Source organism: Ostrea edulis, chromosome 10 (genome assembly GCF_947568905.1).
Source record: "Ostrea edulis chromosome 10, xbOstEdul1.1, whole genome shotgun sequence".
NCBI classification, from domain to species: domain Eukaryota; kingdom Metazoa; phylum Mollusca; class Bivalvia; order Ostreida; family Ostreidae; genus Ostrea; species Ostrea edulis.
In genome coordinates this window covers 33,328,940-33,355,838 of record NC_079173.1, presented here as the reverse complement: position 1 = coordinate 33,355,838, position 26,899 = coordinate 33,328,940, and the positions used below count along the sequence as shown (strand labels likewise).

General features: G+C 35.0%; 1 protein-coding gene across 2 annotated transcripts; it reads left to right on the top strand.

Annotated features, from left to right (window-relative positions):
* The first annotated feature begins 13 nt into the window (after nucleotides 1-13).
* LOC125665843 (beta-galactosidase-like) lies at nucleotides 14-24,365 on the top strand. Of its 2 annotated transcripts, none has more exons than XM_048898741.2 (17): nucleotides 14-133; nucleotides 2,745-2,911; nucleotides 5,484-5,634; nucleotides 5,891-5,954; nucleotides 6,459-6,553; nucleotides 7,440-7,629; nucleotides 10,178-10,233; nucleotides 10,461-10,582; nucleotides 11,245-11,285; nucleotides 13,901-14,016; nucleotides 14,564-14,638; nucleotides 14,794-14,883; nucleotides 16,700-16,810; nucleotides 17,330-17,464; nucleotides 20,183-20,289; nucleotides 21,849-21,960; nucleotides 23,646-24,365. In XM_048898741.2, exons 1-17 carry the CDS (start codon nucleotides 56-58, stop codon nucleotides 23,919-23,921), a joined length of 1,986 nt encoding a protein of 661 aa, XP_048754698.2. In that variant the 5' UTR covers nucleotides 14-55; the 3' UTR covers nucleotides 23,922-24,365. The 2 variants fall into 2 exon arrangements, with proteins under 2 accessions (XP_048754698.2, XP_048754699.2); XM_048898742.2 differs by lacking the exon at nucleotides 7,440-7,629 and adding an exon at nucleotides 9,128-9,311 and having other exon boundaries at nucleotides 16-133.
* The last annotated feature ends 2,534 nt before the right edge of the window (nucleotides 24,366-26,899 follow it).

Here is a 26,899-nt window from a genome sequence, read left to right as displayed (position 1 = left end):
GTACAACTTGTCCAGTACCCTAGTCACATGATGGGCGTCATCACATGATCTGGAAATGGCTGCTGTTAAGTGGAAGTGGATTTTCCTGACTGTATATTTTCTATATATATTGTATATTTCTCAGTTAACACAGGTAAATATGTTGCAATTAATTGCTTATTTGATTAAACTAGCATTTTAAATATTTACGCAAAAGTATGCAGGGCATAAATGATAATTCACCCCAAACGCAATCATATCGCTAAGTAAACTATTAAAGCGAAAGGAACACTTCTAGATTACCGGTTCCCAAAATATGGCACTAAAATAAGTGCCGTCGAAGGCGTTTTAGTATATATATACACGAAGGCATTTATAATCGTAAAATTAAGCCCAAAATTAAATTCCTTGTGTAAAATGAAGTATAGAAAACTGGATTTTAAACACAGTTTTTTAAATTATTTTAAATTAAAAAAAACAAACCTGGTTTTTAAACACAGTTTTTTAAATTCAAAATGAAAACAAAATGCAAAAAGACGTACATTTTATTTTCCAAAATCGATGGAACCCGTTGTTTATGAATATTGTGACTTGTGCGTTATCTTGCATAATTCTCCTGAATATTATCGTCACTGGTGTTGATGAAAGCAAATTGAATTTCTTCTGGGATTGAGAAAGGATATTGATTCTTCCTATTTTACAAAAAATATTCTGCCCAAGGATACATCCGAAATTGGGGCTGCCCCCAACATCCTTGCTTAATTTCTATAAAATCTATATATTAATAGTCTCACATGATCATCTTGACTTATTGGGGGCTACTGCCCCCAAGTCCCCGCTTAATTACGCTCAATTGCCGCTGGCCTTTCTAGTCAATTTTATTTCACGAAACATTGTCGAGTGTCATATGTCTCGATCAGCTTCTGAGGCGAAAATACAAATGGCGGTGTGTTTAGAGTCTGCTTAGAAACGACAAGGGGAATAATGCTCATGTACAGTCGCGTACTATTGGGGACCGGTATACTAGAAACTTCCCCAGCGAAATCGCGAAAGCATTGTGCGCCTTCTCTTGTCAAGTGTTTATGTATTCTTCATTTTGTTAAATGGACTGTGTATGTAGTTGTATATACAGTCAACTCTCGATAAACCGCCACCTTTTGTTCTTATGAAATTATGGCATTATAACGAATTTGGCGATGAATTGAATTACTGCCATCTTGAAGAAATAGAGTTACCGTTCTTTTATATGTAAGAGTTATCTTTCCTCTATTTACAATACTTATGTAAGTGAGCGATCCTTTGCTGCTAAGATGTCGCCCACTGTCCTTCTTTTTATATAGCCTTTTCCCATAAAACAGAAACATGATTTGCAATATCCTGATGGGTACATTTTTGATGATGTCCTTGGTACGTAATGATTTGCTTTTTCTCATCGAAATTTAACAGGACCCTCTTTCGTGGCGAAGCCATAGCTAAATTGAAATGTGTTTCTTTGATGTATAAACAACTTGACTACAGTTCATCTTGAGTATTTTTCTTGTTTATTCAATACAACAATAACCGGGATCCTTCTGTCCAGGTGTATGCCGGAGATTGATAATGACCAATTTACTGCTTCACTGACCACGTGCACCCATGGCGGTTTATCGAGATAATTAACGCGTTGAAATAAACTTTTGTAATGAAAACACTGTGGCAAATGGCGATAGCGAATTTGGCGTTTTAAGGAGAGTTTTAAGTAACAGGAAAAATGTTCCTAGAAAAATGCGGCGTTATAACGAAAATGGCGATGAATTGAGTGGCGATAATTCGAGAGTTACCTGTATACTGCTTTGGGTAGAAGTGGGTGTTTCACATGAATTAATTATCATATAGGTGTAGTGCAACGTCTCTTGTTATCTTCTACATCAGATTCAGTCTTCAGAACATTTTTTTCCCTTCAGTTTCAGACTCAGGCATGTAGACCTACAATTTTTTACCAGCCCCTGCCAATTTTCACATGCCTTACAGTAACTCCATCTTGTTGACTTTTCCTATGAATGAAAACTTAGGGTTCCTAATATTTTCGGGTTGGGTCGGTTCAAAATTTTTACATTTGGGTTCAGGATTTTTGGTTCATGTGTATATAGCTATTTTAAAAATCCAATATACAGTTAAAATCAATAACCTTTATTGTATTTTGTTACAATAATTACTTGGGAACGTGGACTGTGGTTTAGACTCGACATCCATGGTAGTAGTAACAGCACTGTCACTTCTACTTGTTTCCTTCCCATACTTTCAATGTTTTGTCATTGGCGATGTTGATCCTATGGCGTATTTTGAATGTATCTGACATATCTTACATACTGTCATTGTTTTGTCCACAATGCCATCATTTAACAATTGATCAAAATACAGCCACATTTGAGGATTTTGACGCCATTTTGTTTAAACTGATTTCAAATAATGATTCTATCATAAAAACCGGAACCGAACTGAAATAGAGAAAAATGGAACCGAACCCGACCCAAACAACATGACCCACGTTATTGGTTATTTCAGGTACCCCTTGCAGCTTTAATGAAAACTAAGTGCACCACCATGGCACATAATACACGCCACTGACTATATTCCTGATGAGTATACATGTTTGTCCACTGTTTATAGGAACATTATATTTGTGTACTAGAACTTGGTCCTGTATTGTATTTTGTCATTTATGTTATATTTAATGTTATGCCGGACCCAAATTTGGAATAAATCATACCATCCTATCATTACAGGCTCAAAACAAAACCTTTGAGATTGACTACTTAGGAAACACATTTGTTAAAGATGGCAAGCGTTTCCGTTATGTGTCGGGGAGCATCCATTACATGAGAGTCCCAAAGGAATACTGGCGGGATAGATTAGAAAAGATGTATGCAGCAGGGCTGGACACCATTCAGTTGTAAGGGTCAAATGATCACAATACCTTTGGCCATAATTAGACATTTGATTTGTTTGCTTTCACCTGACCCACTGAAATAAATCTACACCATTCAAAAGATGAACTTTTTGTCATGGGATTTTTTCGTTACCAGTGTAGATTTCATTTGGATTGACTGTTGAATATATGTTGTTTCTAGTAGAAATATTGCAAGTTAATGATTCACTTTGTGAATTTTCACTAAGCCTCGACTTGAAATTACAGAAATAGACTAGGAATCATACCAGACTCTCACTCATGCAAAGAGATTATCGATTCAAGAGTCTTAGTGATAATTTGTTTTCATCATTGAATCTTTGATTCTGTATATATATATATATATATATATATATATATATATATATATATATATATATATATTTTTTTTTATTTTTTTTTAGAGTATAAGGAAATACAAAAAGAAAATAATGCCTGTTCATAATCAGGAATTAGTTTTTTCTAGACATTCTGAATGCTTGAATTTAGTTTATTTTGTGTATTCTTGATGCTTGGAGTTCATTATTTAGATTTTTCTGGACAAGTTACTATGGGTGCTTGGATTAAGTTTCTGGGTAATCTGGATGCTTATTAATGGATTTAGTTTTTGGGTACTCTGGATGCTTATTAATGGATTAAGTTTCTGGGTAATCTGGATGCTTATATTAATGGATTAAGTTTCTGGGTAATCTGGATACTTGGAAATAGTTCATCATTTTAGATATTTAATTCAACGTTCTTGCAATAATTTGTGATGTTTGGATTTAAGTTATCATTCAGGGTTCGGCACTAACTTTTTTAGGCATTGGTCCAGCCAGACTAGTGCCTGATTACTTTTACTAGTCCGCAGGAAATTTTATTAGTCCGTCATAAATAGGGAAATAAATGTGTAATTTAAAAACAAAAACAATTTATAATTTATTATTAATACAATGTACAGTGTACTTATAATAGTAATACTTTTCTTTTAAATGCAGAACACATATTATTATAGATGAAGCTTTTGATAAACACTACAAACTCAATTCATAAGGTTTAACATTTTTTAACTAATTAAAGGAACAATAATTCAAACTGAGAGATTAGACTTATCTTCAGATGTTTTAAATAATCAGACTAGAATTTTATATTTCAGATCATCAAAATTGTTTTTGATAAATCCCACAGTGACACTCGTAGCATTTAGTCAACCACTTTTTTGGCTGAAGTATAAAATGGTGTTAAAACTTCCTCCTCAGAACTGTAGTTATTGTTTTCATCCTGATCACATTCTTTCTTCTCAATACTTGTGTCTACCTTTTGGTATCTGCTTTGAAAAAGTCTGACAGCCTCTTCTGTTTCTCCATTGCGGCGTGTGTCAAACTAATCATGATCACTGAAACGTTTTGCTTTTCTAAAACCAATTACTCCAAGTAAGCGTTGACTTGAATAGGAATTATGTGACTACCGGCCATGCTAGATAACTAAAAATACATTTGGGTTTTCCAGTGAATTGTTGACAATCGTACATCGATAATTTATACAAGTTGTTCAGCAGAAATTTTTATTAGTCCGATTGGACTGACTAGGCACAGATTTTATTAGTCCGAATTAAAATTTATTAGTCTGAGACTAACAGACTAATGTTAGTGTCGACCCCTGTCATTCATAGTATGCCGGATGCTTGGATTTAGTTTCTGTGTATTGTGGATGCTTGGATTAATTTCTGTGTTCTCTGGATTATGGATTTAGTTTTGGGGTACTCTGGATGTTTGGATTTAGTTTCTGTGTATTGTGGATGCTTGGATTAGTTTCTGTGTTCTCTGGATTATGGATTTAGTTTTGGGGTACTCTGGATGTTTGGATTTAGTTTCTGGGTACTCTGGATATTTGGACTTTGGATTTAGTTTCTTTGTATATTCTGGGTACTTGGATTTAGTTTCTGGGTATTCTGGATGTTTGGATTTAGTTTCTGTGTATATTCTGGATGCTTGGATTTAGTTTCTGGTTACTCTGGATGCTTGGATTTAGTTTCTGTGTATATTCTGGATGCTTGGATTTAGTTTCTGGTTACTCTGGATGCTTGGATTTAGTTTCTGGGTACTCTGGATGCTTGGATTTTCTGGGTAATCTGGATGTAGTTTCTGGGTACTCTGGATGCTTGGATTTAGTTTCTGTGTATTCTGGATGTTTGGATTTAGTTTCTGGGTATATTCTGGATGCTTGGATTTAGTTTCTGGTTACTCTGGATGCTTAGATTTAGTTTCTGGGTACTCTGGATGCTTGGATTTAGTTTCTGGGTAATCTGGATGTAGTTTCTGGGTATTCTGGATGCTTGGATTTAGTTTCTGTGTATTCTGGATGTTTGGATTTAGTTTCTGGGTACTCTGGATGCTTGGATTTAGTTTCTAGGTACTCTGGATGCTTGGATTTAGTTTCTGGGTACTCTGGATGCTTGGATTTAGTTTCTAGGTACTCTGGATGCTTGGATTTAGTTTCTAGGTAATCTGGATGCTTGGATTTAGTTTCTAGGTAATCTGGATCCTTTTTATCTGTTGTATGTTTTATATATTGACAGCTACATTCCTTGGAACTACCATGAACCTGAGAAGGGCCAGTATGATTTTGAAGGACAACGGGATTTTGTGCAGTTTATCAAATTGGCACAGGAGGTTGGATTGCTGGTCCTGATCCGTGCTGGGCCGTACATTTGTGGGGAATGGGATTTTGTAAGATATTTTTGTATAGTGCAAATTAAGACACAGAAAGAAATTTCTGCTGTTACCATATGAATAAATGTCTACAATATGAATAAATGTCTACAATATGAATAAATGTGTTTTAAAAAACATTTTTGTGTAATGAATCCAAATACAGAGGTCTTAATGTTGCTGAAAATGATGAGTGTAAAATTAGAATTCAAAACTAATATTTCTAGCCCGGGGATCAGTTTCAAACATTTGTATGTATACTTGTTTCTTGCAGGGGGGTTTTCCAGCCTGGTTGCTAAAAGAAAATCCAAAGATGGTGTTGAGAACAATGGACCCTAGTAAGACCATGGAGTCCTCTCTTTCATTTACACAATCAAAATTGATTTATTATTTCATGTTTATTTCCTTATATTTACACAATCAAACTGATTTATCATTTCATTGAAATATGTTTATTTCCTTATATTTACATACTTGGTCAGAATGTGTTGCAGTTGTAAACGATGTGTGTACTAATATATTGCAATGTACATGTATGTCTATTCTAATGATTGGGAATTCTGACAGAAATGAAAGTAGAATGTAAATATAAGAAATAGATTTCATTTTTGAAAATACATTAAGGTATGAACTGCAACACTTCATGCCAGCATACTTTTCTTAAAATAATTGAGAGCTTGTATCCCTCTTTCAATGGTGAAATCATACTTCATACGAGGTGTTTTAACGAGCCATTAAATATAATTTTTGTGTAATTATCCACCTTAAGAATCATTACTGAGTTTTCATAATTCCCAGAAAATCTTGAAGTTTGACAGTCACTTGAATTTGTTCTTTTTCAGCGTACATAAAATACGTGGACATCTGGATGGATAAGTTGCTTCCTATGCTCACACCACTTCTGTATGAGAACGGGGGGCCGGTGCTGATGGTTCAGGTGACTATATAGATTCAGAATTCTCTAAACCAACTTTTGATTGCATCAAAGAAATAGTCTGAAGGTTTACAATTGCCCCTTTCTTGCAAATATTTGTTGTCTGTACCCAGATATGTAAAAAGTGTTGTCTATGTATTAGGTGTGTGCTTCTCTTGGGAACTCAATGCAAACAGGGCTACGTTCAAGATGGTAGCAGATAGTCTAGGAGCTTGGTGTGGTGGCTCATATGTGCCATTTTACATTTTATTGCCGTTTTGTTATTTCGAGGAGAAAAAACAACAAAATAATATTTAGTGACTTTTCGTCCAGAAATAACAAAAAGATGACTAATTGATAATATTAGCTACTTTTCACCTCAAAATATCGAAAAGACGACAAATTGTAAAATGACACAAATCAGCCACCATATCTAGCCCCAAGGCTAGCCGCTAGGATCGTGATCGCAGCCCATATTTTTCATAAGTTGTTGATAGACAGGTTCCTAGTCAGTTTGTGAATAAAGTTGTTTTATAGCATTTCTTGAACATTGTGTGCTCCTTGAAGTGGCATTGTCATAAATCATGGAGTTTTGTATAGGTGTGTTTTCAGTTTTTCCTAATGAAATAATGAAGCCTAAAATTGCTGTGTTTCTGCTAACCTGATCAACCCTAAATTACACCCCATGCCTTACAAATTGTTTGAGATATTGTTGAATAAACATTGTTTTGGTATGCTTGTATTTCCTTCAGAGGTAATCAAAATCAAAGCATATCAAGTTAAATTGACATTGAAATATGAGTCCCTTCTGTTCAATATCTCCTACACGATCATTATTTGCCCTTTTACTTTTGCCATTGAGAAACTCTGTTACGCATTCATTATTTTGGATACCATGGTAACATTGTAGATTGAGAACGAGTATGGTAGTTACTATGCTTGTGACCATGACTACATGGCCCACCTATTTCTCAAGGCCAGGCAGATCCTGGGGCCCAGGGCAGTCATTTACACCACTGATGGTGACTTGCAATCCAACTTTGAATGCGGTCCTACTCCTGGGGCCTATGCTACAACAGATTTTCGTGTCACAATTTTCTGTGAGGATTTTTTGTGATGCTTTGTTTTCTAAAGAGTCTGATAATTTTTTAGCCAGTTTTGATGTAGCACTGTTGAGCTGTCTATGCACATTGAAAATGTGCTTATAATGAACGATTCTTCTCTCACTCTGTAAATAGCAATATCTGCACTACGGTGTGTTGCTGACATCTGCAAACATCTGTAGATAAAACCTCAGCATTCATGGTCAGTAGAGTTTACGATGTGACATACAAACGATAAAACATCAAATTAGATAAAGTTGTAGGCCTCTCAGGTGTTGCTAGACCCCACCCCCGTGCAAGCAAAGTTTAAGGAATGTAGAAAGCACTGAACATCTTTCCTTGTGCCCATTGTCATGTACCATAGTCCTGGGAACAAGTGTGATCCCAAACCATTCTATGTAACAGAACAAGTGTGACCCCAAACCATGCTATGTAGCGGAACAAATCTCTGTAAACAAGAGTTGTTGAATGTTTATATACTGACATGACTGTGTTGTGAAGGTCGTGGTCTGTAAGTTTTCATTGGTAACTGAGGTTTGTGGAAAAACAACTTTATTACTGTGTACAAGTGCAATATTTTGCCAATATAATGACCAATGAAAACATCATTTTCTGACTGTGTACAAGTGTAATATTTTGCCAATATAATGATCAATGAAAATGTCATTTTCTGACTGTGTACAAGTGTAATATTCTGCCGATATAATGACCAATGAAAACGTCATTTTCTGACTGTACAAGTGTAATATTTTGCCGTTATAATGACCAATGAAAACGTCATTTTCTGACTGTACAACTGTAATAGTTTGCCGTTATAATGACCAATACGAGACGTTACTGTGTACAAGTGCAATCATTTAGCCTTAATATTGATTGACACAAAACGTCATTTTCTCACTGTTTTCCTGTGTAATTGTTTTGCTGTTATACTGACTGATATGCTTATATACTTCCTATGTAGCTATGTTTATCGTCTAGCACCTTTCCCATCAATAGTGAATTTCATGGGATGTTTTATGGGATGTGTTGGTTTAAAATTAATCTTAGTTAACCTTGTAAATTAGGAAGTCACACTTTAAATTTGTTGGCCTAGAACTAAGTGGAAGAATGGTGACCTTGGTGTGCTTACAGATTAGGAATGACCTTGATGTACTTACAGATTAAAAATATCTTGCTCTACTAACAGATTGATAATGACCTTGGTATACTAACAGGTTTAGGATGACCTTTGTGGACTTACAGATTGAGAATGACCTTGGTATACTTACATATGATTGAGAATAACCTTTGTGTACTTACAGATTAAGAATGACCTTTGTACTTACAGATTGAGAATGACCTTTTTGTACTTACAGATTAAGAATGACCTTTGTGTACTTACAGATTAAGAATGACCTTTGTGTACTTACAGATTAAGAATGACCTTTGTGTACTTACAGATTGAGAATGACCTTTGTGTACTTACAGGTTAAGAATGACCTTTGTGTACTTACAGATTGAGAATGAGTATGGCAGCTACTTTGCTTGTGACCATCAATACATGGCACACCTGAGAGACAAGGCTCGGGCACACCTGGGGCCTCGAGCGGTGCTATACACCACTGATGGTGGTGCTGACGGGTTCTTGAAATGTGGGGCAGTTGAAGGGGCATATGCCACTGTTGATTTTGGGACCACTGGTATGCGTAAGCTTTAGACAGCCTGCATTGTAAATGTTTGCTACAGTTTGTGTTTTCCAACAGTAACTCTACTGATCCATGGTGCTGCGAGTTTTGATTAGCTGAATATTTTCTTTCTTTTTCAAGATAGAAATTGTGATACTGCCACTGTTATAGTAAAATACTGTAAACTGGATATTTGTCTTGCCAGATGCATTGAAAATGATGACGTCCCATTTTGATTTTAACCAAAACCATTTCCCCCACCATCAAATTTTGCCAGTTTGTAATTGCCTACTCAGCATAAGGATGAAATGATCAAAAATAAAATGGGGGAATTTCTCAGTATACAGTATTTAAATAAAAACATTCTTCTGAATCGATGTGTTCGCATACTTCAACAATGTAGAATGTGTAAGCATGTAGATTTTCGTATACTGGCAATAAGAACAAAAAATCTAAACTTATTGAGAGTAAAATTTGAAAGGGAAAATAATTTTGAAGCTTACAGCAATTTCTATGATCTGTTGTTTTATTTATTAGTTATAACCGTCTTTATAGAATTTATTTAGATCCATATCAACTTTAATGTTTCTTTATCAAGTTTGTTATAGATATGTATTATGGCTGAATTATTTCATGAATATAAGATGCCTCTTGGCTGTACAGTAAAACAAGGTTATACATGTAGTAACACCCCAGTGCTGGTCAAGAAGTTCATTATAACCCAACTTCTTTATATCCAATAAAATGTTGCCTCTTTTTGTCTGATAGGGGAATAAATATCACTGTAATATAAAGCATGAATTCATTATATACACGTTCGTTATAAGCATGTTATACTGCACTGTAACTATGGTGACAATGTGTTTGTTTTTGTTTCACAGTCAATCCTCAAAAGTCTTTCCAGCCACAGAGAGACTATGAGCCCTTTGGACCTTTGGTAAGTAGAGCATTCCTACAAACTCACAAGATAGTGATACACAGGAAATTCATATATATATAGATTTTTCATAGATGAAGAGCCAAAATACATCATATCCGTTTCTGGTTTTGTTGGGCTGCAAACCTTTTAGTTTTATCCATACAATTTGGATTGTTTTGGATTTTGTTAGAAATGTTTAGTCCTGTCTTTACACTAAACTTCATGATGGTAAAATTTGTTTTTAGGTAAACTCCGAGTTTTATCCTGGCTGGCTTGACCACTGGGGGTACCCACACTCGACTCTCAATCTGGACGTCTTCTCCAGGGCCCTGGACAAGTTGCTGGACTACGGCGCCAACGTCAACATGTGAGTGGGGGCAGGGGTTTAAGAACTATATATCATTGTGGAGGGGGGGGGGGGGGGGTATAAGATTATTGCAAATCTATGAGCTAATGGTAGATCAATAAATTTTGCGATTTTGATTGATATTTCCTGTATGATTTTGTATAAAGGAGGACTAAAATTTAGGAATATTATTTTGGTGATTTTGAGGTTTCCTTAGCCTTTTAAAGCTGCAGACATGTGAGCCCATGTGATTATCCTCTCTTTAGATAGAGCCTCATACTTTGTAAACAGAAAGGTCTAAGTCAATGCTATGCAACTGCTAATGTCAAGGTCATATTCATCAAGGCCAAATTTGTATGTAAGTCTCTTTGTTATGTGATTCTGACACAACAAAGACAATGTAACATATCACTGATTTTGATCGAAAACAAGTGTTGGAAAATTTATTTCTTAGAAATTATCTTGGTTAATATTTACATGTATTCCATGCATTGGTTTGGCAGCCATACTAAGTATGAGTTTCAAATGGCAGTTTTATCTAGAAGTCAGATGATGGACGTAAGACTTGAAACTTGTGAGGAGAGTAGGACAAGTTATGTTCAGTCATGTTATGGCCAAAGATTACCTACAGCCATGAGAGACTCTATGAATAGATATGAAGTTACTTTTTTTCCTTTTCACAGGTACATGTTTGAAGGAGGAACAAACTTTGGATTTTGGAATGGTAAATGTATAAACACCACAAGACAAAAACACACATTTAATTTTAAAAATTCTTTAGTTTTTTAATTGTAGAGGCCACTTAAATTTAGGATTTCTTGTTCTATTTCCCAGCAAGGAATATATACTGCTTTCATAATGTTCAGTTTGTCCGTCTTTTTGTCTGTAGAAAAATGTGAGTTCAGGCTTAAGATTTGTGATTTTTTTACATGTAATGAAGCCATACACTTGAGTTCAGACAGTCCTGATGGATTTTAGGGTCAGTAGGTCAAAATGCAAGGTCATACTGGAATGATCAACACGTTAATTGATGGGTTAGGACTGGGTTCCTATCTTGGAAACAGTTCTATTTTCTTATGCTCTCACAGGCCATAAGGGGGTAGGTATTTTTGGTCAAAAATACAAAGGTGGTGGTAGAATGTCGTAATGAAGTTTCGAAAGTTTAAATGTCAAAGAGATAAAATCAGCAAAATCTGATTTACAAATTGATTTATGAAATCACAATTTTTAGAAAATATGCAGTGCAATCGTCAAAGAAAATGATATTTTTAATTTAAGCATTGTATTACAACTTATATCATAGATCAGTATGCATTTTGTTCAATGATTGTCCTCTTCCTTTTCTAAAGCAAACTTTAAGCTAAAATTGATCATTTTCTTGCATTTTTTTTTTAAACACAGAACTATGACATCATACACAGAAAATGCATGCATTGTAACAGGGTGGTCATTGAACGCTGACATTTTAGTCATTGTACTTTCATATTAATGATGCTAAAAATAATCTTATCCATCCAATCTTTGAGCTCTATTTAGGGGTAAATATAGGCACGATTGGACCATGTTCTTTCGGTGAAACTTGTTACATATCTGTGATGTGATGTGAATATGCTTTAAAACTGTTCAGTGCTCTTTGATACTTGTTATCTATATATAGTGATATTATGTGAATACAATTTTGAGGGAGTATTCAGTGTCTTTATCTATATATAGTGATGTTATGTGAATACAATTTTGAGGGAGTGTTCAGTGTATTTCCAATTATATAATGATATTATGTGAATACAATTTTGAGGGAGTATTCAGTGTCTTTATCTGGACTGTTCAGTGTCTTTATCTATATATAGTGATATTATGTGAATACAATTTTGAGGGAGTATTCAGTGTCTTTATCTGAGGGAATATTCAGTGTCTTTATCTGAGGGAGTATTCAGTGTCTTTATCTATATATAGTGTTCAGTGTCTTTATCTATATATAGTGATATTATGTGAATACAATTTTGAGGGAGTATTCAGTGTCTTTATCTGAGGGAATATTCAGTGTCTTTATCTGAGGGAGTATTCAGTGTCTTTATCTATATATAGTGTTCAGTGTCTTTATCTATATATAGTGATATTATGTGAATACAATTTTGAGGGAGTGTTTAGTGTCTGTACAATTATATAATGATATTATTTGAATACAATTTTGAGGGAGTGTTCAGTGTCTTTATCTATATATAGTGATATTATGTGAATACAATTTTGAGGGAGTATTCAGTGTCTTTATCTATATATAGTGATGTTATGTGAATACAATTTTGAGGGAGTGTTCAGTGTATTTCCAATTATATAATGATATTATGTGAATACAATTTTGAGGGAGTATTCAGTGTCTTTATCTGGACTGTTCAGTGTCTTTATCTATATATAGTGATATTATGTGAATACAATTTTGAGGGAGTATTCAGTGTCTTTATCTGAGGGAATATTCAGTGTCTTTATCTGAGGGAGTATTCAGTGTCTTTATCTATATATAGTGTTCAGTGTCTTTATCTATATATAGTGATATTATGTGAATACAATTTTGAGGGAGTGTTTAGTGTCTGTACAATTATATAATGATATTATTTGAATACAATTTTGAGGGAGTGTTCAGTGTCTTTATCTATTTATAGTGATATTATGTGAATACAATTTTGAGGGAGTATTCAGTGTCTGTCCAATTTGTAGGTGCTGATTATGATGCAAGTTCTTCATCACACAGTAAATCTCAGTCAGGTGTACAAATTGAGCATATTTATGTGTTATAAATGATTCTGTGTCCCATTATAAGCTTGCTGTGTCATATACACTATTCCTCTCTTGTAAAATCACTCTCAGGAGTGGAGAACTTAAAGCTTGATTCAAACCAATTTCTATCAAAAATTCTAATTACAGTTGCTTTCAATTGCTTATTTTTAAACACGTTTGATTTTTTAAAATTACATCTTCACATAAACATGTATATCATTGATATCTAGAATATGATATGTACATCCAGATACCTAGAATGAAACAAAATAAATCACCCATGCATGATTGCATTGTACATTTATTTCCATTGGTGGAGTCTGAATTTTGACACCTCCCCCCTCTTCCTATCTCTTCCCTCCTAACATGGCCTTTAATATATACTTGTAACTCACATCATTGCAAAAATGAAAATCTTCTAGACTGTTGAAATTTTCATGACTGTAGTATATAAGGGAAATAAATGATTAATCAATAACCAAAGTTTAGGAAAAATATTTGCAAAAATTAACAGTTTCTTTGTTTGATTTTGACATTTAGAGAATTTGAATGTTTGGTACTTTTCAGGAGCAAATTACAAACCGTTCCAGGCCGTGCCGACCAGTTACGATTATGACGCACCGATGTCGGAATCAGGGGACATAACGGATAAATACTTAGCAATCAGACAAGTCATTTCTAAGGTTAGTGTAAATTTCATAATCAGGGGACATAACTCATACAAACCTAACAAACACACAGGTCATTTTTAAAGTCAGTGTTAATGTTAGAGGCAGGGGACATAACTGATGAATACCTACCAAACACACAGGTCATTTCTATAGTCAGTGTAAATTGTAAATCTGATATTGATGCCTTCCAATCACAGAATAACCTCATTCCAGGAACTTACAAGATATTTTCTGGTTCAGGTTGTACGCTTTGTTTACATCAGTTGTTAGGCACATTTTCTGATGTACAGTGAAATAAATTTCCTAGCAGGTACCTGGCCTGTTCCATTTATCATAAAATTGTGTGAATTAGCCATCAAAATCTATTTGGAAGACCAAGAATCGGAATTAAATGACAATTTGACAAAAAGCGTTGAACTGTAAACAATGTTATATTGCCCTGAGTAAAGGCCGTTGCTTTTGACAAATTTCGGCCAGGAAGATTTTGTCTGATATGGTACCTGTGTCTACATGTGTTGCCATTTTGCATGCCTTTCAGATTTTTTTGATTTTTTTTCAGTATAAGCAGCTCCCAGACATGGCAATCCCTCCTAACACTACCAAAACAGCTTATGGAAAAGTGGACTTGAGCTTTGTATGTACAATCCTAACTCTCTCTCTCTCTCTCTCCATCTCTCTCTCTCTCTCTCTCTCTCTCTCTCTCTCTCTCTCTCTCTCTCTCTCCTGCCTACTTCGTTCTGTATTGATGTATAGGAGGGACTTGATTTGAAATCTCTGATGATTTTACAGATGGCTACTATTCAGGATGCTTTAACAACTCTCTGTCCAAATGGACCAATCAAATCGGAGTACCCACTCAGCATGGAGGCCATTAGTCAGGTGTGTGTTGAGGGGATTTATCAGGATTCAAATTTTTTAAGTCTGAAAATGTTTACGATAGTCACTGAAAAATATTTATTTGTATTGTTTTATATTGAAAACTTTGACCAGTCATGGCAGCCTAGTGGTTGTTTATAATGGAGAGTTCCGGGGTTTGATTCTTAACTCTGGCACAACTTCAAACCTAAGACGTTTAACATAGGTAATACCTTTGCCTTCACCAAGCGCCCAATACTAGCTAGAAGTGAAAGTCACAAGTCTTTTGGATATAATCTCAAAACATAGAAGTCTTTTGTCATGTTTGGCACTGGTACCATAAACAATTCTTGCTACTATGGCCTGGAGTGCCTTACAAGCATCAAAATGTGTGTGAGTGGGGGGGGGGGGGGGGATGGTGGTCCTTTTCGCTACAAAAAAATATGTAGCACAAATGGTATATTACCATGTGTAAATACATTAATATTATACATTTTGTTTAGATTTTTTTTTTTTATAAGATAACAAAAATGGCATTATATGATATAAAAGCATATCTAGATGAGTTTTGATGAGAAATACTTTCTAACACAGTAAGGATGATCAGAAATACACACCGAGGGTCTGGATATTCCCATAGTGTCTCCAGTCACTCAGCTACAGCTAAATCCATTATAGATCTTCTGTCCTGACAGTAATGGGATTCAGTATATCAAGCATCAAAGGGATTCTTCCTATCTATTCATAATAACCCACTGCGTTCTCAAATGTGTCCTTACTTCCTCGTTAACATGCATAATAGCTGCCATCTTTACAACACTATGCACAGACATAAAATGCCACTTCAGAGGTGACAGAGATTTATATGTTGTGACGTATGGTGCAATGTAAATTGTGACCTTTTTGAGAAATGTCGAAATTCATATGTGTACTACCTAGTCCCAATTATGAACAATGTAAAATTTACAATGCTTTTGTGAAATGGGGTCCCGGCTTGGATTTCTCAAAAAAATCTCAAACTTAAGTTTGATATTTCTGTTATTTGAGCTGTCCAAATTTGAGTAAAATCTCCGACTGAAGTCAAAGTTTCGACTTACGTTTTTCTTGAGAAATCCAGGCTCGGTCTCGGGTAACGGTATGATGCATGATAACAAAGTTGAACACTGCGACATCATGTGCCTTTAACACTATGATGATGAAAGTGGTGAGAGTAAATATTCATTGTTAAAATGACATTTCAATACGGAACTTTCGGGATATGCCGGAACGACCGATTATATTTGACGTTTATACACCACGGTCACGTGATAATAACCAATTGTAGGGCAAAGTTGATATCGATACATATGGTGTTCCGCTAACAGACGGTCTGTAAAGAGCTATGCGCAGTCTCACGACGACGATCCAAGTCATTATTGGTGCTTAGTACCTGGGTGTAAATTTAATGGAAGGGAAAAGGCGCATTTAGACGCGTACCATTGGATGCAAGGCGTGAAGTTTTACCGATATCCTCAAGATATTCCCTAGATTTATTTCCCGTGCCGACTCGCATAATTTAATCAATTTTATTTTCCTATAAAATGGTTGTAGTGATTCTTTCTTTCAAAGATAGCATTTAAATGCAGGAAATTGATAGCACTTGAAATATTCCATGTTTACTTTGTTGTTATTGTAATCCAGAAGTGACATGCCCTACAAATATGTTCAACGCGCAATAAAAGTCAGAGTGGATCCGTATCTAGAAAGTCCCGTATTCAAACATAGGAATTAGAAAACAATGCTGAATTGAATTATGGAGATAATACCCGAATGTGGTTTTATGTGACTATTTTTGTTTCAGTATCAAGGCTTTGTGCTGTACAGACATACTCTTTTGGGGGATACACCGTCCGAACCTAAAACTCTTGACCTGTCCGGTGTCAGGGATCGGGCTTACCTCATGATAAACCAGGTCAGTTTGTATGTCTAATGGTCCTACCTCATGATAATGTTATGGGTCAGAATTACCCTTAAAGCAGCAGAATTTACTAACAAAGGCAATTAAACAATTGATCAGATTTATTCACAATTATTTTAGAAAATCCTGCAAGAACTCTTCATACTGAGGAAATGAAAAAATAATTAAATAATTTTAGAGAAAATGTCAGAAATGCTGTGTGTGTCCTTAAACATCACAAGAAAATGTCAGAAATGCTGTGTGTGTCCTCAAGTTGAAATGTGTTTTTATGTAAAAAAAAAAAAAAAAAAAAAAAAAAAAAATATTATTCCTTGAAACAACTTAGGGAGTGATTACTTATACCAAAAAGTGGAATGACAAAGGATGGATATAAGAAATATATGTATAGTTTATTTGTTTTATGAAGGATATGCACAATGCTGCCATTACATAATGTATTTTCATACTTTCACAATACTAACACTTTTATACGTTTTGTAAATTTTCCCTGATGGACTCCCCGTGTCTTTACAGGTCCCTCAAGGTGTGTTTGATCGCAATGGACAGATGACAATGAATCTTACGCTGAAAGTGAATGAGACAATAGACATCCTCGTGGAGAACATGGGTCATATTGGATTCGGATCTGAAATTAACAACAACACGAAGGTCTGCAGAATTTTGGTTTTCTTTTATTAAGGCTAAATCTAGGGAATTCCACCAAACTCTGTCTCAGTTTACTTCAACTATATAATATTTGGCAGGCTAAAATCATTTCTGAATAATATGTAAAGCAAATTAAACACAGCCAAAGGCTGTTAGAGTGGTTTTTTCTTCACTTTTTACCGTCTTCTCCAGAACAAGTAGACCAATTTCAACTAAAATTGGCATGAAAGTATCCATTGATAAAAAGAAATTTAAAAAAATTATCGTGTTTCAAGTGTCGGTGATTAAGAAATGAATTTCATATTGGAACTGCCGCACTTTACACCAGCATACTTCATGAAGCGCGTAAGCCATATGAAGGCGCCAGTGTTTCACAAACACATCTTGTTTATTTCTATTTAAAAAATGAAATTTATTTTTCATATTTACATTCTACTTTCATTTCCGTCTGAATTCCCAGCCACTGAAATAGACGTACATACAGCTACAGTTGAACTTCAGTATCTGGAACACTGATATCTCGAATACCATGTATATGTCAAAGTGATTCCGAAGTCCCAACCACTTATTCTTATTTAAGTATTTTACTCTCGATATCTCGGAATTATTTTGGGGTTCCATTGAGTTTGAGATATTGAGGTTTGACTATATTTATCAAGATTCATATTGTTCATATCATAAGGCTAACATGGTATCAATGGCAACACATTAGAAATGTAGATATATTTAGGTATGATGCATACAGTGACAAAAGCTAAACTTAACTTGAAATTTAAATTCATTGCAGGGTCTGATAAAAGATGTGACATTTATTAGGTCACCTGAATTCATTCAGGTGACCTATTGCTAGCTGTTTTTGTCCGTCGTCGTTCGTCGTGCGTTAACATTTGAACATTTTCAGCTTCTTCTCTGAAACCCCTGAACCAATTTCAACCAATTTTGGCATATAGCATCTGTGGGTGAAGGGGAACAAAAATTGTGAAATTGGTGGTCCCTGCCCCCCTGGGGCCTGAGGGGTGGGGCAAAAACCATCAAAATGAGTGTAATTTTAAAAAATCTTCTTCTTTACTCCTGGACATCAAGAAGCCAAACTGTGGGCATAATTATACCCCCCGCAACAAGTTGTGGGGGGGGGGTATACTGGAATCGGGTTGTCCGTCCGTCCGTCCGTCTGTAGACGCAATGGTTTCCGGACTCTAAAGCATTATCCTTTCCACCTACCGTCACCATATCATACATATGGACTACCCATGGGATGAAGATGTTCCCTATCGATTTTGGGGTCAAAAGGTCAAAGGTCAAGCGCACTGGACATCGAAGAAGCAATATGGTTTCCGGGCTCTAAAGCGTTATCCTTTCCACCTACAGTCACCATATCATACATATGGACTACCCATGGGATGAAGATGTTCCCTATCGATTTTGGGGTCAAAAGGTCAAAGGTCATGCGCACTGGACATCGAAGTAGCAATATGGTTTCCGGGCTCTAAAGCGTTATCCTTTCCACCTACAGTCACCATATCATACATATGGACTACCCATGGGATGAAGATGTTCCCTATTGATTTTGGGGTCAAAAGGTCAAAGGTCAAGCGCACTGGACATTGAAGTAGCAATATGGTTTCCGGGCTCTAAAGCGTTATCCTTTCCACCTACAGTCACCATATCATACATATGGACTACCCATGGGATGAAGATGTTACCTATCGACTTTGGGGTCAAAAGGTCAAAGGTCATGCGCACTGGACATCGAAGTAGCAACACTCAGAAAAGAGGTAGTTTATACCTATTACCAACACCCTTTGGGAGATTGGGGTAAGCGGGGGGTATTCTTAGTGAGCATTGCTCACAGTACCTCTTGTTAAAAATTGTGAAATTCATGGCCCCTGGATCAGGGGTTCTGGTGCTAGGGTGGGGCTCTATAAGTCATATAGTGAAAATGCATTATTTCTTTGAAAATCTTCTTCTCTGTCCTTGGGTATTAAGTAGACAAACCAATAGCATGATTATGATGAGCAAGGATGCCTCTTTCAAAATTGTGAAATTTATGGCCCCTGGGTCAGGGGTTCTGGTATTAGGGTGGGGCCCTATTGATCATATAGTGAAAATGCATTTTATTTCTTTGAAAGTCTTCTCCTCTGCTGCTGGGTATTAAGTAGACAAACTAATAGTATGATAATGATGATCAAGGATGCTTCTTTCAAAACTGAAATTTATGGCCCCTGGGTCAGGGGTTCTGGTGCAAAGGCGGGGCTGACCACATAGCTATTCAATGTTTCTTCCATCCAAAAGTAAAATTCTTATATTTAAACACAAACCTAATTCAAACATTGGAAGGTTGTTACATGATACTCAGGTGACCTATAAGGCCCCTGGGCCTCTTGTTAAATTCATTACAGGGTCTGATAAAAGATGTGACATTTATTAAATTAATTTCAGGGTTTGATAAAAATTGTGAAATTTATTAAATTCATTTCAGGGTCTGATAAAAAATATAACTTTTATGAAATTCATTTCAGAGTTTGATAAAAAATGTGTAATTTATTAAATTAATTTCAGGGTCTGATAAAAAATGTAACATTTATTAAATTCATTTCAGAGTTTGATAAAAAAAAAAAGTGAAATTATTAAAATCATTTCAGGATCTGATAAAAAATGTGACATTTATTAAATTATTTCAGGGTTTGATAAAAAATGTGAAATTTATTAAATTTATTTCAGGGTTTGATAAAAAATGTGACATTTGGCGGCTCCATGTTAACTGGGTGGCAGATTTATCCACTGACTGTGGAGAACTTCAAACCAACGAGTCTGTCAGGGATCTATAGGTAAATTACAGGATCAATAGGTAAATCATGGGATCTATAGGTAAATTACAGGATTTATAGTAAATTATGGGATCTATAAGTAAATTATGGGATTTGTAGGTAAATTACAGGATCTATAGGTAAATCATGGGATCTATTAGTAAAACATGGGATCTATAGGTAAATTATGGGATCTATAGGTAAATTACAGGGTCAATAGGTAAATCTTGGGATCTATAGGTAAATTACAGGATTTATAGGTAAATTATGGGATCTATAAGTAAATTACGGGATTTGTAGGTAAATTACAGGATCTATAGGTAAATCATGGGATCTATAGGTAAATCATGGGATCTATAGTAAATCATGGGATCTATAGATTACAGGATTTATAAGTAAATCATGGGATCTATAAGTAAATTACGGGATCTGTAGGTTAATTACAGGATCTATAGGTAAATCATGGGATCTATAGGTAAATCATGGGATCTATAGGTAAATTAAGGGATTGATAGGTAAATGATGAGATCTATCATAGGTAAATGACAGGATCTATAGGTAAATCATGGGATCTATCATAGGTAAATGACGGGATCTATAGGAAATATGATTGATTGAATATTGTTTAACGTCCCTCTCGAGAATATGGAGACATTACCACTGCCGGTGAAGGGCTGCAAAATTCAGGCCTATGCTCGGCGCTTATGGCCATTGAGCAGGGAGGGATCTTTATCATGCCATACCTGCTGTGACACGGGACCTCAGTTTTTGCAGTCTCATCCGAAGGACTGCCCCATTTAGTTGCCTCTTACGATAAGCAAGGGGGTACTGAGGACCTATTCTAACCCAGGTCCCCACGGGACCTATAGGAAATAACAGGATCTATAGTAAATATGGGATTTATGGGTAAATTACAAGATTTATAGGTAAATTACAGGATCTATAGGTAAATTACGGGATTAGATTGACCAGTCTATGGGGTATACACATCTGTCTGGGATCTGTAGGCAAATGATGAAATCAGATTGTGGGATGTAAAAGTCTGGGATCTGTTTGTGAAATATAGCATCAGTTCAGTCAGGCTGTGTTGATGTATAGATAAGCCTGGGATCTACAGGTAAATCAGTGGGATCAGCTCAATCAGACTATGGGATATTCAAGTCTGGGATCTATAAGAAAACAGATGGGATGGGATCATCCAGACAGATCATTTAAGCAGTAGGATGTTCAAATATGTCTGGGATCTATGGATAAATTGATGGGATCAGGTCGTCCGACATCAGGATTCTCCAATTTCTACTTGAGATTAGATCAGAAGGATTCGGAGATCACCGTTTGTGAACCGCAAATTTTGTGACTTTGTGGTTATATTTGACGTTATATTTTGTTTTCATGTTTGTACCCAATCACCATATTTCATTAGAGAAATATGTTGAATAATGTATATTGGTCATTTAGATTTGTTTTGTTTTGATAATTTTTACAAAAATAGTAACATTAGATCGCTGCAAAAAAAATCCCATTTATGACATGGTTATAGCTTGTTAAAGTTTGGTTTGAATTTTCCATTTTAATTTTAGGGATAAACCCTTCACTAATGGAAACCTGACCACGCCATCGTTCTATGTCGGCAAACTTCATGTTCCCACGACCCCCACAGACACATACCTGGACATGAGTAACTGGGGCAAGGTGAGGATTTTTTTCACTGTACGACGGCAATTATAACTCACTGTACGAGGGCGATTATAACTCATTGTATGGGGGTGATTATAACTCACTGTACGAGGGCGATTATAACTCACTGTACGAGGGCGATTAAATTCAATGTATTAGGGCGATTATAACTCACTTTACAAGAGCAATTATAACTCGCTGTGTGAGGGCGATTATATCTCACTGTATGAGGGCGATTATAACTCACTATACGAGGGCAATTAAAATTCAATTTGTTAGGGCGATTATAACTCACTGTATAAGGGCAATTATAACTCACTGTGTGAGGGCGATTATATCTCACTGTATGAGGGCGATTATAACTCACTGTACAAGGGCGATTATAACTCACTGTACAAGGGCGATTATAACTCACTGTACGAGGCCGATTATAATTACCCCATAACACAGCAGGTGTGGCACGATAAAGATCTCTCTCTGCTCAATGGCCATAAGCGTCGAGCACTGGCCTAAATTTTGCAGCCCTTCACCGGCAGTGGTGACGTCTCCATATGAATGAAAGATTCTCGAGTGGGATGTTAAATAATATACAATCAATCATTTAAAAAAATCATATTGAAATTACATTTACATCAATATGAAATTTTTTAGTGAGATATTTTTCTATTGCAAATGGATGCAAAGTATTGATATTAAATCATAAATACATAATGAATAATTACAGATAAACTCTACAAAGAAATACAGAATTTGAAAAACAAACAGAAAATCTTAATTTTTTACAATCATTATAATAAATTTGTTATATTCAAACTCTAAAGGGACTGATTCACGATATTCTCCAAATTTTGTTTTTCACTTTAAATGATTAAAATCTACAGTCTAATATGCTTTAGAAGGTTTCACAAAAAAAAAAAAAGTTATTCATCGTGACAGAAGCTCATTATAGAGAGTTTATTATTTGTTTTGAAAACAAAGATTGAGGTGTGTTATTGTTTACGAGGTTTTCAAAATAAATGGATATTGATCCAAGTTTATTTTATACATTGTATATCACATCTGAAGTATACTTTAGATAAAATGTGTCATTTAAAAGTTAAAATTTGTGAATGTACAAAATGAAAATGCCATAAATCACAAAATTAACGTTTCACTGGTTTGTTTGTTTACATAAAAAGACTCGAGTCTTTGTTCACATAACACACAATCAAAGCTAAAATATTGCTCTTATCCTTCCATTCAGACGGTCCAAATTTTGGTTGTCAACATTAAATGAGCTATATTTTTAATTTTTAACATCAAAAATTAAAAACATTTTTTTCGAAAAACGTGAACCAGTCCCTTTATTAAGTGCAATGAATATTCTGCAAAACATGCAAAAGTTTGCAAATAAATCCAAATGCAAAAAATATATATGACTAATTTTGGTGAATACTTGACACACAAGTTTGTGATTAGATGCAACAGCTTTTGCAATTAAATAAATGAAACATTTCTATTTAACTCAATACTTGCATTCAACTGCAAAACTTTTCATTTAAGTGCACCTGATCTGCACACAACATTTCTGATTTATGTTTTACATGGTGTGATAGTCAGGTGAACTTTATGGCCCGTGGGCCTCTTGTTCTTATCTATTTGAATGCCTTGTCTCTGCCATTGTACACAAAATTAATGTACACTTTTTATTTTGATTTCAGGGTCAACATTTAATCATGTCATCATCCATGAATAATGTTGGTCGATACTGGCCCTATGTTGGACCACAGGTCCGTCTCTTCGTCCCCAAGCCATTCCTCTCGCCTTCTCCAGTCATTAATTACGTCATCCTGTTTGAACTTGAGCGTGCTCCATGTGAAAGTCCTGATAAATGTACTGTAGAGTTTGTAGACAAACCGTTAATCAATGCAACACCCCATAAACCAAACTTCCAACGAGAGACAAGAACATTTTCTAGGACAAGGATATCTGTTTAAGGTCTCGCTGTGATAATTTTGTCACTCATTAGATTGTTAAATCTATCATGTTTTGCCTCTCTATGTATAACAGAGTTTGATTTGGATATTTGTTATTATGAGTGTTGAGAAAGATTAACTCTAGCCGTTTGTCTGCTTTGATTTGATATGCAAGTGTTTCTTCTTGATTAAAGCTTTCGAAAACATAATATTTTGCTTAAAGCAAAGAAATTGAATATTCTTAATCCTTTATAAGTTTCCATTTAAAATCTTTTTTCTTTTAATAAGTCAGATCAAATGATCTAAAATGTGCATTTATTTTTCTTTTGAAAGTTAGTCTGACCTCAATATTTTCTGATCTGTATATTATATATACACACAGCATTATTTTCAGTGACTATGTGGATGTTTGTTATTTTGTAACATGCTGTAATTTGTCGTGGAGAGAATAAATGTTGATCTGAGTATTTTCATTATTCTACTTTGATACTTGTGTAAATAATTGAATGGGGGAAAAAAAATTATACAAAGAGATTTTCTTTTCCTGTTTTTGTAGGTCATTTATCAAGATGGCTCAATCAATTGTCAATATCGTGTTGCAAATCATATTCAAAATCATCACTGACAATGACAGTCGGTAAGCTGGGCTGTGTTTCTGTAGAGAAATTAAATTCATATCTTTTTATGAGAAGCATTTAAAGCAATATTAGCACTAAATTTGAATTTTTTTGGCGGGGGGGGGGGGGGGGGGGGGGGGGGGGTAAAATTGTGTTATTATAATAGTTTTGTATGTAACTGTAACCATAATGAAAACTAAGTTTAAGATTTTATAAAAATAAAGATTCTGGTTCTCTTGAATAAATAGCATTATATAGAAATCAATATTTGTACGGGAAGACAATAATGTAAAATTGCTTTATTCAGAGCCTCTGGGTAGATTTTTTTAACACAAATATTAATAATAAAAGTTTATAAACCTTAATTTTTTTCCTGTCATTGAAATAGTAAATCACAAGTTTACAATAAAAGTTTTCGACACCATAGTGACAGCTAATATTGCTTTAATCATCTGCATATTTTTGTCATCCATCACCAGTTGAGATAATGCTTTTTGTACATTCCATTTTATAAAATTTTTGTTACTGCAGCATTAATAAACTGCGGAAATAAATCTGTGTATTTTGTTTTTTTATTTATTCTCATAAGGAGGTAAAATGCTTGATTGGTAAGATTGTACACAGAAAAGTTTTTTATGAGGATTCGGGACATACCTGCAGTGAACTGGTATGGTGGGTGGGTGTGTATGGACTGTACATTCAGTCTGTCTGTCTGAAATACACACATCATCACCAGTCAGTTCTCCTGAATTTCACCAAGAGAAGAGATATTCCACAGAATGATGTAGATGGATTGAGGAAACCTGGGACGTCTGAGTGGAAGTCCCTATGAAGTGAAGAGTTTTAATGGTAAAACTTCATAATTAGTTTCCAATCTCAATATGGATTGCAAACTTGTTTACGTACCCCATACCAAATAAATAAAGTAGAAAAGTAGAAAAAATCTACAAAAAACATAAAAACTATTTTTTACTCAATTTGAAATGATGCATTTAAATTTTTCAAATTAAGAAGAAAAAGTATACTTTTTTGTGCTGTAAGACAACTTAGTCCTCAGTCACAAAATAAGATACCGAAAGTACACTTTTGTACTTTTGACATTTTTTTTATTTGGTTGGTTGGTTGAATATTGTTTAACGTCCCTCTTGAGAATATTTCACTCATATGGAGACCACTGAAGGACTGCAAAATTTAGGCCTATGCTCGGTGCTTAGGGCCATTAAGTAGGGAGGGATCTTTATCGTGCCATACCTGCTGTGACACGGGACCTCGGTTTTTGCGGTCTCATTTGAATGACTGCCCCATTTAGTCGCCTCTTACGACAAGCAAGGGGATACTGAGGATCTATTCTAACCCGGTGGTGCATATTGCATAAAAAGTATGATTTGGGAAGTACAGAAAAGGTGTCTGTTCCAAAATCAAACCATCTTCGCAAGTCAAGTGTCCGATTCGCTTACTCTCATCTCTGAGATCAGAGTAAGGGAATCGGACACATGGCTTGTGAAGACGAAATCAAACAGAAAAGGACAAAAATAGTACTTATAGGAAAAGTAAAAGTTACTAAACTGTGAAGTACAAAATATGTGTTAACTACTAAAGATAAAACACTACCCAGAGAAAAGTACGAAAAAGTATTCAGAGAAAGTACAAAAAGTATCCAGAGAAAAGTACAAAAACAGTATCCAGAGAAAAGAACAAAAAAATATCCTGTAAAGGTACAGAAAGTGTTTAAAGAAAAGTACGAATATTTACCCGGGAGAAAAGTACAAAAATTACCCAGAGGAAAGTACAAAAATACTCGGAGGAAAGTACAAAAAATACCCAGAGGAAAGTACATAAAATACCCAGAAGAAAGTACAAAAAATACTCAGAGAAAAATACAAAAAAGTATTCAGAGAAAAGTACAAAAAAGTATCCAGAGAAAAATACAAAAATATCCAGAGAAAAATACAAAATATCCAGAGAAAAGTAGGAAAAAGTATCCAGAGGAAAGCATCCAGACAAAAGTACAAAAGATACCCAGAGAAAAGCACAAAAAAGTATCCCGAGAAAAGTACAAAAAATGCCCAGAGAAAAGTACGAAAAATTACCCAGAGAAAAGTACAAAAGGTATCCAGAGAGAAGTACAAAAGGTATCCAGAGAAAAGTACAAAAAAGTATCCTGAGAAAAGTACAAAAAATGCCCAGAGAAAATTACAAAAAGTATCCAGAGAAAAGTTAAGAAATTACCCAAAGAAAAGTACAAAAAATACCCAGAGAAAAGTACAAAAAAGTACCCAGTAAAGGTACCGAAAGTGTTTAAAGAAAAGTACGAAAAATTTCCCAGAGAAAAGTACAAAAATTAGCCAAAGAAAATGTATCTAGAAAAAGTAGAAGTACCAA

Excerpts from the sequence above, each read along its gene's own strand:
- LOC125665843 (XM_048898741.2), top strand. The coding sequence starts at position 56 with ATGGCTGCTGTTAAGTGGAAGTGGATTTTCCTGACTGTATATTTTCTA. Across the intron at positions 5,955-6,458 it reads GTTGAGAACAATGGACCCTA|CGTACATAAAATACGTGGAC; the intron begins GTAAGACCATGG and ends GTTCTTTTTCAG. Across the intron at positions 14,017-14,563 it reads TCAGACAAGTCATTTCTAAG|TATAAGCAGCTCCCAGACAT; the intron begins GTTAGTGTAAAT and ends ATTTTTTTTCAG.